The 13,926-nt window shown below is 44.1% G+C and overlaps 1 protein-coding gene across 1 annotated transcript in view; it reads right to left on the bottom strand.

Moving 5' to 3' along the window:
• JAK2 (Janus kinase 2) overlaps window positions 1-13,926 on the bottom strand; it is a 338,166-nt gene that overhangs the window by 92,683 nt on the left and 231,557 nt on the right. Inside the window, exons 5-6 of the mRNA XM_077475037.1 lie at window positions 8,333-8,478; window positions 6,449-6,770 (exon numbers count right to left, since the gene is read on the bottom strand). Of these exons, the coding sequence (XP_077331163.1) occupies window positions 6,449-6,770; window positions 8,333-8,478 (468 nt within the window). The remainder of the gene's footprint in view (window positions 1-6,448; window positions 6,771-8,332; window positions 8,479-13,926) is intronic.

Here is a 13,926-nt window from a genome sequence, read left to right as displayed (position 1 = left end):
GGTTATTAAGGGTGTTTAAGTGCCCAGTGGTCAAGTGGTTAATCTTGACTTTAGGGTTATATCGCCACCTTCAGGAAAGGACTAGGCAGAACATGTAAAAACAGCAAAACTGCACAGTACCGCCCAGGGGGTGTTCCTTCTTGCTATAACCCCTCACTCTGCTTTCTGCAGCTCAGTTCATCAAAAAGCAGTACAAACACAGATAGGAGGGGTGGGTGCTGTGTCCGTTAATGACACTTCAGAAAAATGGATTTTACGGTGAGTACAAAAATACTATTTTCTCTTTCGTTCATTGACAGACACAGCACCTTTAATGACCTTAGGGACTTCCCCAAGCAGTGTAAAAAAACGAGGGGTGGGAACAGCAAGAAAATAAACTCCACCCATAACGACCAGAACGCCTCAACGGAGGAGTTGCAACCTTAAACAGCCGCCTGCAAAACATTGCGGCCGAAACAAGCATCCGAAGATGCGCTCACATCAACCTTGTCAAATTTTGTGAAAGTCTGAACGGATGACCAGGTTGCCGCCTTACACACCTGGGAAATGGACGCTTGATGTCAGAAAGCCCAGAAGGCACCAATTGCCCTGGTCGAATGTGCTATAACAGAAAAGGGGGGCGCCCACTCCCTTAAGGCATAAGCCTGAACCACGATCTGTCTGATCCACCGAGAAATGGTGGGCGTCAAGACCGCCAGGCCCTTCTTCGGACCAGCCACCGATACAAACAGCGAGTCCGACCTCCAGAAAGGAGCCGTAGTAGACAGATACACCCGCAGAGCCCGGACCACATCTAAGGAATGCAAGGCAACCTCTTTGGGATGTGACGGCCGAGGACATAGGGAGTGAAGCAGAATGTTCTCATTTTGATGAAAGGCCGAAACAACCTTTGGAAGAAATGAAGGCTGTGGATGCAGCACTGACTTATCCTTGTGGAGGATCAAGTATGGCGACTTGCATGACAAGGCCGCCAACTCAGAAACCCTCCTGGCAGATGTAATAGCCACTAGAAAGGCTACTTTCTGAGAGTGTGTCACTAAGGGGATCTTCCTAATGTTTTCAAACTGTGGTTTCTGAAGCACTGAGACCACCTGATTCAAATCCAACGGAGGCAGCGGTGGTCGAACCGGAGGGGCCACATGTCGAACCCCTGAACAAACGTACTCACCAATGAATAAGTTGCCAATGGTCGCTGAAAAAAAAGACAGCCAAAGCTGATACCTGCCCCTTAATAGTGCTTAATGCAAGTTTCTGATCCAGTCCTTGCTGCAAAAACAGCAGGATCCTGGAAATTGAGTATGTGTGCGGACACCACCCCATCTCCTCACACATGGAGATGCAGGCCTTCCACGTATGATGATAAATCTTCCAAGAAGATGACTTCCATGCCCTCAGCATAGTGGAGATTACTGAATCTGACAGACCTTGGTCCCTTAGCACCTGGCTTTCAAACAGCCATGCTGTTAAAACCAGTGATGGTAAAGCAGGGTGAAGTATTGGACCTTGCAACCATTCGTACTATGTTGGCGTACCAAGGACGTCGAGGCCAATCTGGGGCAATTGGAATCACCGGAATCCCCTCGGCCTTAGAAGTTTGAGTGTGTGTCGGGGGGAGAGGGGAAGAGGCATAAATCAGCTGATAATGCCCCCATGGAGCCACCAACGTGTCTGTCGCTGGATCTTTTGACCTGGCCACAAACCTCTGTACCTTCCGATTGAGTCGAGAAGCCAAGAGATCCACATCTGGTGTGCCCCACCTTAGGCAAAGGAGCTGAGATACATCCATATGCAGCGACCATTCCCCCTGGTCCAGCAGCTGACTTAGGTAGTCCACCTGGCAGTTTTCTACGCCCGGAATGTATACAGCCGACACGCACTGCTCTGCCCATTACAGAATGTGAGCGACCTCCAGTGCTGCAGCTGAGCTCCTTGTCCCTCCTTGATGGTTGAAATAAGCCACTGCCGTGGCATTGTCAGACTGGATCCTGACTAGACGCCCCCACAGCCTCTGTGACCATGTGGAGAGGCACCGCCTGATCGCCGGAAGCTCCAGCACATTGATCGGCAGGCGGGAATTCTTCTTGTGTCCAGCAACCCTGGGCAGACTGTATGCGTCAACCCCCCTCACCCCCCCCAGCCGGTCAGGCTGGCGTCTATTGTGATCACCGTCCAATGAAGAGGAAGTATCATCATCCTGGACTGAAGGGCCGAAGACCTCAGCCACCAGAGAAGAGACTCCCTGACTAGCTGGCTCACCTGAATTTGCCAATCCAGGGATGACAGAGATTTGTCCCATTTGGACAGGATCTCTTTCAGCAAGACTCAAGTGTGGAATTGAGCATACGGTACCGCCTCAAAAGTGGCTACCAAGAGACCCAGGACTCGCATGCAAAAACACTGCGACGACTACATGCAGGGCACCAACAACTTCACCGCAGCTTGAAGAGTCTGCAGCTTGTCTGAAGGTACTCCAGGCCTTGAGTCGGCACCAACACCGACTTCTGGAGGATCAGTACCCAACCAAACTCCCGAAGAGTTTGTATGGTGATCGCCACATCCTCCCTTAATTCTGAGGTGGAAGCTGCTCTCAGGAGGAGGTCGCCCAGGTAACCCATGATTGCGATCCCTCGTTGCCTTAGCAATTCCAGAATTGGGGCTAGCACCTTGGTGAAGGCCCTTGGTGCCGACGTTGGACCAAAAGGGAGAGCCACAAATTGGTAGTGCTTGTCCCCGACCACAAATCGCAGAAACCTCTGATGCCGGACGCATATGGGGACATGCAAGCATGCGTCCTTGATGTCCAAAGACGCCAGGAAATCCCCCTGATGGAGTGCAGCGACCATGGAGCGAGCAGAATCCATCCTGAACCTTTGTACGTTCACAAAGCCATTGAGGGCCTTGAGATCCAGGACCGGACAAACCCCTTCCTTCTTTGGGACTACAAACAGATTGGAGTAGAATCCCTCAAACCTTTCCGGCATCGGCGCAGGTGCTATCACCCCGCGCAGCAGCAGGTCCTGTATTGCCTTGAACAGGGCTTTCCGACGACCCGGAAGAAGATGAAGGTTGGAGGGAAAAAATCTGTTTGGTGGACAAGAAAGAAACTATCTTGCATCTTGATGAAACCAGTTCGCAGACCAACTGGTTAGAAAGTAGGGAGGTCCACCGGGCTGAAAACTCCCGAAGGCGACTCCCCACCCGAGAGTCGGGTGGGGACAAACCTTCATGCGACATCAGATTTGCTCGCAGGTTTGTTTTGAATCAGCAACCGGAGGAGATGTCCATTTTTTCAGGAAACTCTCCTCAAAAGGGTAACGCACCGGCATCCGCCTCGGGACCGAAAAGGCCCGCTGCAGGCTTTCCCACTCTCTGTAAATAAACTCCTCAACATAAGTTAGGTAGGGAAACACCTTAGCTGTGCGACCCAAAAGGGACCAACACCTCAGTAGATGCCCCCACCGTATCCTTCATCTTTAGGGTATCCCGCACCGCTGTGAGTGCTCCTACTAGCGATTTTTCCTGCGCCAACCCGGACACGGAGTCATCCTCACTGTCTGAATGGTCCTGGTCCACATACTCTGAAATGTCAGAACATGGGCCGCCTGACGCAGCGGGACCAGTCTGAATCAGAGCTTTCCCCAGAAGACGGTGGGGGGAGGGGGCGTTTTTTGCCCCCCTTGCATTGCACGCCGCTTAAACCCTGGCAACAAAGGACTCCAGGACTGCCGACAGAGTGTCTGTAGGCGGTGCAGGGGAACCAGTCGCAATAACAGGGATGTCTGGGGAAGAAGCGCCAGCTTCTGACTCCATGCTGACCCACACTTGCCTGTCACCACTAGGGACCTAAGGCAAGTCACACAAAATGCCCACCCTCCTAGCTGCCACAGACTGAGGGGCCCCCCCGCAGGACTCATCACCCTGACCCAGGTACTGTGCTGTGCTGCCACCGTCCGCTCTCCCCTGTGCCAGCCATGAGATGTTCTGTGTAAGTTTCACGTTGTTCCAGAATGAAACAGCCACCCAGCACTAGAGGAAAAACAAACTGAGGCTACTAGAAAATGGCCGCCTGCCGCTTCAGCAAAAACGCCTGTAGCGATATAAGCCTAAGGTCAAGATTAAAGGTGCTGTGTCCGTCAATGTACGAAAGAGAAAACTGATTTTTAACTTGTAAACCCGAAGTCTGAAAAATAGGCCCGGTCCTTAAGAGGTTAAAGGCTAAAAGGCTCCCCTTTTAGTTTTGAATGCAACAGAGAATGGATAAAACTGCTGCCAGTTTATTTTTTGATATCTGTGTACCATTCAGGAAATTTCCCTTTATTTCTGTTGCAGAGGCAAGAAGTTAGAAGACATCTCCCTTGGTGAGGGTAATTTCCCTCTTAGTAATTCCTGGAACAAGTATTCCCACTGGAAGCTTCTCACTTTTTGCAATGGGGACTTTAACATTTTTAATTTCCTTTCACTTTTTTTAAATGATAATTGTAACCAGGATAAGAAAAAGGGTGAATCTCCCCAATTGGGGACACAGATGGCACTAAAAGCCTGACAGAGTTTACCCCTTCTCCACTCTATCCGAACTTCAAAACATGCCTAGAGATACACTTTACACCTCTGTACAGATAAGGTTGTTGTCTAGTTAACAATTGCAGAGAGCTCTTGTTTGAAGGCTCAGGTAAAGTTATAAACTGTAGAGTGGCTGATTAAACTGAAGTTAGCACCATCTGCATCATTGGTTAAAAAAAAAAAAAAAAAAAAAAAAAATCTTGTTTTTGTATTGGAATAATAACATATATGCAAATAACCTTGAATCAGTTTAACATTCTGAAGGCCTGTCATTTTCACTGCACTTGACTATAAGGCCTCATGCACACGGACGTTTTTACAGCCGCTTTTTTGAGCTTTTTTTGCTGCTTAAAAACGGCTGTCCATGTTAGTCTATGGCTTCATGCCCACCTAGGCGTTTTTGAGCTGCAAATGGCATAGGCGTTTTTAAGCTGTAAAAAAAACCCAGGACCAGTGCGTTCCGTGGCGTGGAGCTAGAGCTGTAAAAACGCGAATCGCGGGAAAACGCACAAAAACGCGCACAAACGCGCAATATATTTTCTTCATTTTCTGAGTGCTATAGCCAAGAGATGTGTTTCTTAAAAAACGCTACTTAACGCTAACGCTAAAAAACGCGAAAAAACGCCAATGCAAAACGTGGTAAAAATCAAGTTTTTAATGACGATTTTTCCAGGCATCGGAGCTAGCTTTGCAGCCAGTTTTTTAAAACGTCCGTGTGCATGAGCACTAAAAGATTGGATAATTTAGGGATACAGAGCATAAATGGTAAAATAAACATAAATCATTTATCAAACTTTTGAACTTAGAGAAGTGTAGCCAAAGCTCGTTTGGCTGTACTTCTCCTACGGATCACAGGAGTGCAATTAGTTTTGCACTCAAGTGACCCGTCTTCAGCAGAGAGCAGGTTAAAGTCCGCTCTCTGTTGATGTCACGGATATCAGTCCAGGCACAGCATCATCCCGACCACCTGACCACGGAGTCTGGATCTGGCAGGTGCCTGGACTGACACCCAGCTCAGCAAGCCGCTGAGAAACTGAGCTGGCCGCCTCCACCCCTCCACAGTCCAGCGCTCCAATGAGCGCTTTTGACCGACAGTCTACAGCTTTCTTCTCACGGAGCTCTGAAAAATCGAGTAATCAGCGGTGTTCAATGGTTTGGTTCTCAGTGCAGAGGCACGGTGGGACAGATGCAGCATCGGTTGATGCTGCATCCACCTAGGTAAGAATTAATCTAAAAAAAGGAAGATTAAGGTAGGAAACTTGGTAGGGAGCACCAAGGAAACTTGATATTGTACGATTTACAGAGATTAACAATATTAATAATAATATTTACTTTTCTCCTTGCGGAATAAATGTTATCTGCTGCTGGGATAGTGAGGCAGCCATCTTTGTTGTAGAACTAGAACCAACATGTCTTTGAAGCGTGGAAGGAAACCAGAGTACTAGGATGAAACCCACTTAAACACAGGGAGAACATGCCAACTCCATGCAGATAGCGTCCTGGCCAAGTCTCAAACCATGGACCCCAGAAGTGCTTTTTAGCAAGCTACCGTGCTTCAAATTACTAGGGCCCTTTCACGTGGGAGATCCGATCAGGTCAACCTGTCAGTTTTTCAGGCAGACCTGATTGGAAGGTTAATGCATTTTTACGGACCGGAGGGTAAACAGACTTGTGTCCACTTACATCTGGTCCCCCCACAGAGAAGTCTGTCCATGTCCGTCCTGCACAGAGTGGATATGGACTTGTCATCCGCCCGACTCTGCTATGATCAGCAGGGGATCAGCTCACGGATTCCCTGCTGATAAGAACAGAAGGCACTCGAGTGAAAGGACCTTAATGTTCTAACACAGCAAAATCATTTCAAGCAGAATATAATAAATGGGTTTACCTGGTCATCCAATTTCTCTTTGTCATCCGATCTCCCCCTTAAATACTGAATGCCATCATTTCCAGTTACAACAATTGTTGCGAAAATCTCTCCCCCTAGCGAGTCTCGGAAGGCCTCCTTAACGTGAAATCGTTCAGAATAAAACGCTGACTGGAGGGTCTCGAGATTTATGAGATATTTAAGTTTTAAGTCTCTGGCAGTAGCCTTACACTGACTGAATTGCTGAATGAACCTTCGAAATCTATACCGTATCCTCTTGCGAGTCAGAATGTGGTAGTCTTGAATTTTGGCACGAATACACTTTGGCAAGAACTTTTTGTAACTGTTTAAGAAACAAAAAATTACATTTATTAAATACACAATCAAAGATTATTTTCAAGTATAAACAAGTTGCCTGCTTTTATACTTTTCCACTATTTCTTTGGAGTTAAAGTCTTTGTGAACACATACAAGACTTCATTCATATGGAGCTTAAAAAACATCACTTATTACAGGCATTAAGTGCCTATTGGCATGCTTCTTGAAAACACATGAACGTGGAAGCACAAAAGCTTGATTCCATGTGCTGCTTCTCCCTGTTCCAGGCCGAGTTCTACTGTACAGCTCTCTGCAATGCAGATAGCAAGTCAAATTCATGTACTTAAATTAGGTGCATTTAAAAATACATTTACAGGGTATTTATGAACATACAGCTGCAATGGTCTGTGTCTCATATCTGTCTGGAGTAAGGCTACAAATAAAACATGTTCTCTTCAAATAATCTTAAAGCGGAGGTCCACCCTAAAGTGGACCTTCCGCTCATCGGAACCCTCCCCCCCTCCGGTGCCACAATCGGCACCTTTCAGGGGGGAGGGGGGTGCAGTTACCTGGATAATACAGGTAACTGCACCCACTTCCGGGATAGCTCTCTGCGGAAAGGGGCGTAACTTACGCCCCTTTCCGCAAGTGCCCGCCCCTTCCCGCAAGTGCCCCGCTGCCTGCTGGGAAACACACAGATCCCAGAGGCAGCGGGGAGCGTCCTTATTGCGCAGCGCGATTCGCGCATGCGCAGTAGGGAACCGGGAAATGAAGCCGAAAGGCTCCATTTCCTGATTCCCATACCCAAGATGGCGGCGGCAGGACCCGACAGGCGACCTAGAGATCGGCTTCGGGTGCCGACATCGCGGGCGCGCTGGACAGGTAAGTGTCACTATTTTAAAAGTCAGCAGCTGCAGTATTTGTAGCTGCTGGCTTTTAAAAAAAAAAAAAAAAACGCGGAGTCCCGGTGGACTCCCGCTTTAATTTTTTCAGAATCTTGATGTTTAGTTTTGATTCTGCATTTACTCCAGTCCACGACAGAAAAGAAGGCTAGACCAGGAAAGTATTTCAACCTATTACTCCCAGGAGGGCTGTTAAAGTAAGTTACTCCGACATTACTATAAGATTGCCACATTTACAAGTCTCTTTAGGCTGCATTCACATCTGAGCGGCTTCAGCTTGGAAAACACTCATCTCAAAAGTTCCAAAATGCCCAACAAGCAAAATCCCATTCATTTAAATGGCCCCTGTTCACTTCTGAGCATTCTGTTACCTAAAACAAAACACCTGAAGCTCAAATGCTCAAAAAGTACATGAGCTTCTTTTTAGGCAGATTACAGGTGTTTTTCAGCTTTTTTACATTGGTGACCTTTTGACCTTGTACAAAAACACAGCAAAATCGTGTGACTTTCAGCCTGAAAGCAATACGCTCAGGTGTGAATGCAGCCTTATTCTTATGAGAGCAGTCCAGCATATTGCCCCCTGATGAAAATTCTGTTAATCTGAACTAGAAAAGTACCCATAACTGCAGTTTTCTGAAAAAGAAAAGGTTTGCATTCTAGGGGAAAAAATAAATAAAAAAGGTACCTGACAGCATTGTAAATTGCAATTGGGCTTTGTTCTTTTTCACTGGCTATACGCATCATATCAAGAACAGCCATCCCTAGGCATTCCTCCTGTGTTTCGTGTGTAATGGGCACAGTGATCCAGCCATTGACAAAATCATCTCTCCACTAAACAAAAGGGAAAAAAAATGATTTAGTTTTAAGGCCGAAACAAGTGTAAAGATCCTGATATTCGGCATCCAAGATTAGATTACACTAGTCATAGCTAAAGGTAAGCAATGATGGAGGATAAGCTCATTCCAATACCATTGAGCTACAACTACTTAAGCTATATCCCATGCACTCACTCAGATGGGAAGACATAAGTACTTTTAGACTGCCCTCCCTAGGCATAGCGAGTAAAAAGTGTCCACAAGGGTCAACCAATGGTCCATTAACAGAGTATTTCAACATGGTTCAGATAGGGGATTGTAAATATCTGATCCCGGGTCCCAGACTTTTTAAAATCTGGCCAGCTTTTCATAAAGCACCGTCAAGGAAATTGTGTTCTTGGTCACAGCAATGTTTGGATATGTCATCTGACGTGTCACTAAAAAGAGCATTTTTAAAGATGTTGGTATTAGTCACTGAGTGAATCAAGTTAAACACTCTTGTCCAAAAAATGTTGGACTTTCTAGCAACAAATAAATAATTGTTGGTTCTTCTTTTTTCATGATATGGTACCAACAAATTTGTCCATGCCTGTACAACATCCAACCATTCTTCTGTGAGAGTACATTTAACAGCTAATTTGTTTAATGCTGCCCAGAGTCTATAATCAACCACATTCAGTGGGAAAATCCTTTGCAAATCAAATATTGCATTAAAGTCTCTCACACAGCCCTCAGTCATGCACATTAGTTGGCAAACAATTCTCAGTAACTATTACTCATTTCAATAAAGCAAAAATGTTTTTCCCAAAATGCAAAGGGGAATTTTGCAATGTTACAACAGCAATGCTATTTCCACCCACCTAACTGATTTGGGAGGCGTTTCTATGCATTCTTGCTTTTCCTCTGAAGTTTTATTACATGCTTGTTGTCCGGTCCCTTGTACAGTCACACCATTTATACAGCATATTTTAAATGCCATGTAGATAATTTAATTAGTCCACCAATCATGGAGGTTTATGTTAGTGTTTACAATATTGAATATGCAATTCCATCACTAGTGCCCCAATTTCTGCATCATGTCAACTTCATTTTAGTTTATATATATATAATATATATATATATATATATAACATATATATATATATATACACACACATACATACACAATTAAACAGTTTAAATATTTTAGCTATGCCAATTCAAATGAAGAAAGACATTTATTTCCACATAGAAAATAAAGCCCCTAAAAGTAAATGAACAACAGAATTAGCATGCTGTTGAGTTTGTGGTACCATACAATAATTACATAAAATGATCACATGATCCTAAAATGATATGGAATTGAATGGATAAAGGCTATTTGCAGTGCAGAAAAATTATCTCTAGTGTAACTCAAGCATCAGCAGTCCACAAACTGACTCCAATTCTGCACAACGTAACTGGGAACATGCTGTCCTCTCTTTGGACATACGAACGTCGCACAGAAAAGAAAAAGCAGCTTATTAACACAAAGGTGACAAGAACATTCTAGCTGTAAAAGTATATATTAGAAGTTGAATATCTATAGGCACACATTTTTCTTTCCTTGCACATAATTTTTCCCTTCCTAGCTATCTAAAACGTAATTGAATATATTTGTACATATAGTAGGCAAAGTCTATTTCTAAATAACCCCCCCCCCCCCCCCAAACCAACCTTCCCTTAATATACCAGTCAAGAGATGCAATAAGTACAATATACAGTATTTTTAACTGCAAAAAACACTTTACAGAATCTGTGATCTGTAGCCTATTTCACATCCCTGAAAGCACCCTTTGGCAAATTTCTTTCCTCCAATTTAGCTGTAAGAGATACCATGAAGCAGAATTATATTTTCAAACATCCGCATAGCCCATCATATAGTGATGTTTCGGGGGCTGTGTGTGTGGAAATTAAATTATATCATATTAGGTGGTCCGCCCACGTTTGGGCCAGCTTGGGTATTTGGGACCATTCTGGAACACTATCCAAACGACATGCTCCACTCTCTCTTCCTGCCTAGGTCTACACCTCTTTTCTTCCATTCTTGTCTTCACTAACTCTCTTTCTCCCCTTGCCTAGTTCTACCCCTCTTTTTCTCCTTCCTTATTCTGACCGTTTCGTGCCTTTTCTCCCCCCATCTTCACTTTCTGCCTCCCCAACCCTCCCCATCTCCACCCCCCTTTTTTCCCCTTCCCCGTCGCCACGGGATGACATTCACACCCCCCTTTGTCTCACTATGTCCCAGGCCTCTGTGCCCAGTTAATCATTGCCACCTCCCGACACAGATGTTTCTACTTTTTGCTTTGAAAATGTGTTTTTTTAGTATTTACATGTGATTTACTTTTTGCTCCCCTAAATGGGACCCTTTTCCTTTTTTTCTCAAGGTCACTAACTGCCCCAACACAATGGTCGACATTAGTAAAATTCATGCATAGAGTACATAAAAAACAGTAATATACTATGAACATAAGCGTGTATTAGATTATTTCTGAAACCTCAAAATATAAATAAGAATCAATGGTAATACAGAAAGGATAAAAATAAAAACATTTAGTTGTAAATATTAAGTGGAATTCAGTTATAGTCAGTCTGAGTATAGCTCACTCAGATTTTTAGATTATTTTTTATATATATATATATATATATATATATATATATATATATATATATATATATATATATATATATATATATATATATATATATATAAAAATAAACAGTCTTGACAGATATTCTCCGGTCAAAGCCATTCAGTCATTTCGTAGTCTATTGTAAGAATCAGAATATTTGAATAGGAACCACAATCTCCATAATTTATGGAATTTTTCTGTGTTTTCTGAAGCAATAACTACGGTCTCTTCCATTTTGTTGATTGAGTCCACTGCATGCAGCCATTCTGCCACTGTAGGCACATGTGTAGTTTTCCAATATTTGGGGATGACAGATTTGGCCGCATTTAGTAGATGACCCACAATCGATTTTTTGTATTTGTGTAAGGATTAATTGGATATGTTCAGTAGGCAGCATTCTGGTGTGAGTTTTAGTTTTGTCTCAGTTATGGAATAGAGCTGTGAGCAGATGTTATTCCAAAAGTTGCGCAAAGATGGGCATTCCCCCCATACGTGCAACATGCTACCCGTGTCGTTGATACAGCACCAACACGTTTCTGGTGCGTCATGGGTACCATGCCTGTCACTTGGCCGGGGTGAAATACCAATTTGTCATGATTTATTACAAAGTTTCTTGGATGCTAGAACTGATAGCACATTTGTGGGCTAGAATGCAAGCATTAAGTCATTGATCATCTGTAAAGGTGGTTTTGAAAGCTAGCTCTCAATCTTTCCTGTGTTTACTAGTGGTATCCCCTAGATTGGATTTCAACCAGTTATACATCATGGAAGTTTCTTTTTCTATAGGAGCTCCTTCAATACATAGCTGTTCAAAGTATGTCATCTGTGTCATGAAATGCTATCAGTTGGCATGGCAATAGATATAATTGTGAAGCTGTATGTATTGCCAATGTGTGAAGGGTTTTGTTTTTAATTCTGCCTGTAGATGTTCAAAAGGTTTAAGTCTCCCTTTGTTCACACAGTGGTAGATTACTAAGGGAGTTGAATCTTCCCTATGCGGGAAGGTTGCAGTAGTGTGACCCAGTGCAAAATCCTGATTGTGTACAAGTGATGTTAATGGACCTGGGGAAAAAGCTAGATTGTAATTTTGTATTATTGTTTGAAACATTTTCAGTGATCCTATGGTAGGATGTGATTTAATGTTGGAAGGGCATGCCTCTTTGGGAATCCAAGGCAGGAACCGTAGAGGTGTCCTGCTCTGCATTCCTTAAATTTTTACCCAGTCTTTAGAGTTTGTGTGACAATTCCAGTTGATAATTCGCACTGAGTGACAAAAAAATAGTGCTTGAAGTTTGGTAAGTTTATACGATTTTTTTTTTTGTTTAAAACAAGAAAAAAAAGAAGAAGTTTATACCACCAGCCATCTTTGGCTTAGTCAAAGTCTGCATACAATACGTCTTACATGACCATATGAATTCACGTATTATTGAATTTAACTGAGAGAAGAACCGTTTGGGTAGAATGATGGGTAGGTTGTGGAAAAGGTATAGCACTCTGGGTAGTACCGTCATCTTCCCTGCCAAACCAGGAAAAGGGCTTTGAGTTCCAGCATTGGCGATTCTGTTTCAATTTGTGTGGGATAGGGTGGAAGTTTTGTCTGTATAGGTTTGCCAAATTGGGGGTAAGCCATATTCCTAAATATCTAAGTAAGGATGTCACCCATTTGAAAGGGCAATTTTATTGGGTATCTAAACATTTTGAGATTAACCACTTCGAAACCTTCCTGCCCAAGCCAATTTTCAGCTTTCAGCGCTGTAGCAATTTGAATGACAATTGCGTGGTCATACAACACTGTACCCAAACAAATATTATTTTGTTCCCACAAATAGAGCTTTCTTTTGGTGGTACTTGATCGCCTCTGCGTTTTTTATTTTTTGCTCAACAAATAAAGACTGAAAATTAAAAAAAAAAAAAAAAAAAAAAAAAAGAAGTTTTTCTTTGTTTCTGTTAAATTTTTTTGTAAATAAGTTTTCTTCTTCAGTGACGGGCACCAATATGGCTGCACTGATGGGCACTGATGGGCACCAAGGAGGTGGTACTGACGGGCACTGGTATGTGGCAATGATGGGCACTCGTAGGCAGCACTGAAAGGTGGCACGGATGTGCACTGGTGGGCATGGATGGGCACTGATAGGTGGCAGTGCTGGACACAGATTGGTGACATTGCTGAGAAGCACAAAATTTAAATGATGGTGCCAGTCAGTGCCCATTTGTGGGCACCGATTGGGCTGTAATTTGAACATGTGGATGACCATGGGGTACATACCTGGCCATCCACATGTTGTCCCCTTCCCTGGTGGTCCTAGTGGCTTACCTGGTGGTCTAGTGTGGGCATCTGTGGGGGGCTGCGCTGATAAACAATCAGCCAGACCCCCCGCCAGGCAAGCCGCTGATCAGTTCTCCTCTACTCACGTCTTTCAGACGCGAGTGAGGAAAAGCCTATCAACAGCTTTTCTTGTTTACATCGTGATTGGACGCGGCTGACCACTTGATAAAGAGCCTCCGCCGGAGGCTCTTTACAAAGGTCTGTGTAAAGGTGTGTCCGACTGACACATCACACCACCAATCGTCGCGATGCGGGCCCCCACGGGCACGTGGTGGCCGTTATCCTGAAGGACGTCACATGACGCCCAGTCAGGATAACTGAACCACCGCCTGCCTGTCATTTTGCTATAGGCCGGGCAGGAAGTGGTTAAGAGATATATTGAGGGCCTCTGATATTGTAATTGATTTTAAGATTGTAAATACAGTATATCCAAATATATCAAATTCTTTCAAAAGATTCAGTATAGAAATGTGTGGTTGTGTGAGGG

Source organism: Lithobates pipiens, unplaced genomic scaffold, assembly GCF_037356315.1.
Source record: "Lithobates pipiens isolate NorthernLeopardFrog02 unplaced genomic scaffold, aLitPip1_a1.2 Scaffold_13, whole genome shotgun sequence".
Taxonomy (NCBI): Eukaryota; Metazoa; Chordata; class Amphibia; order Anura; family Ranidae; genus Lithobates; species Lithobates pipiens.
This window is presented reverse-complemented; position numbering and strand designations above follow the sequence as displayed.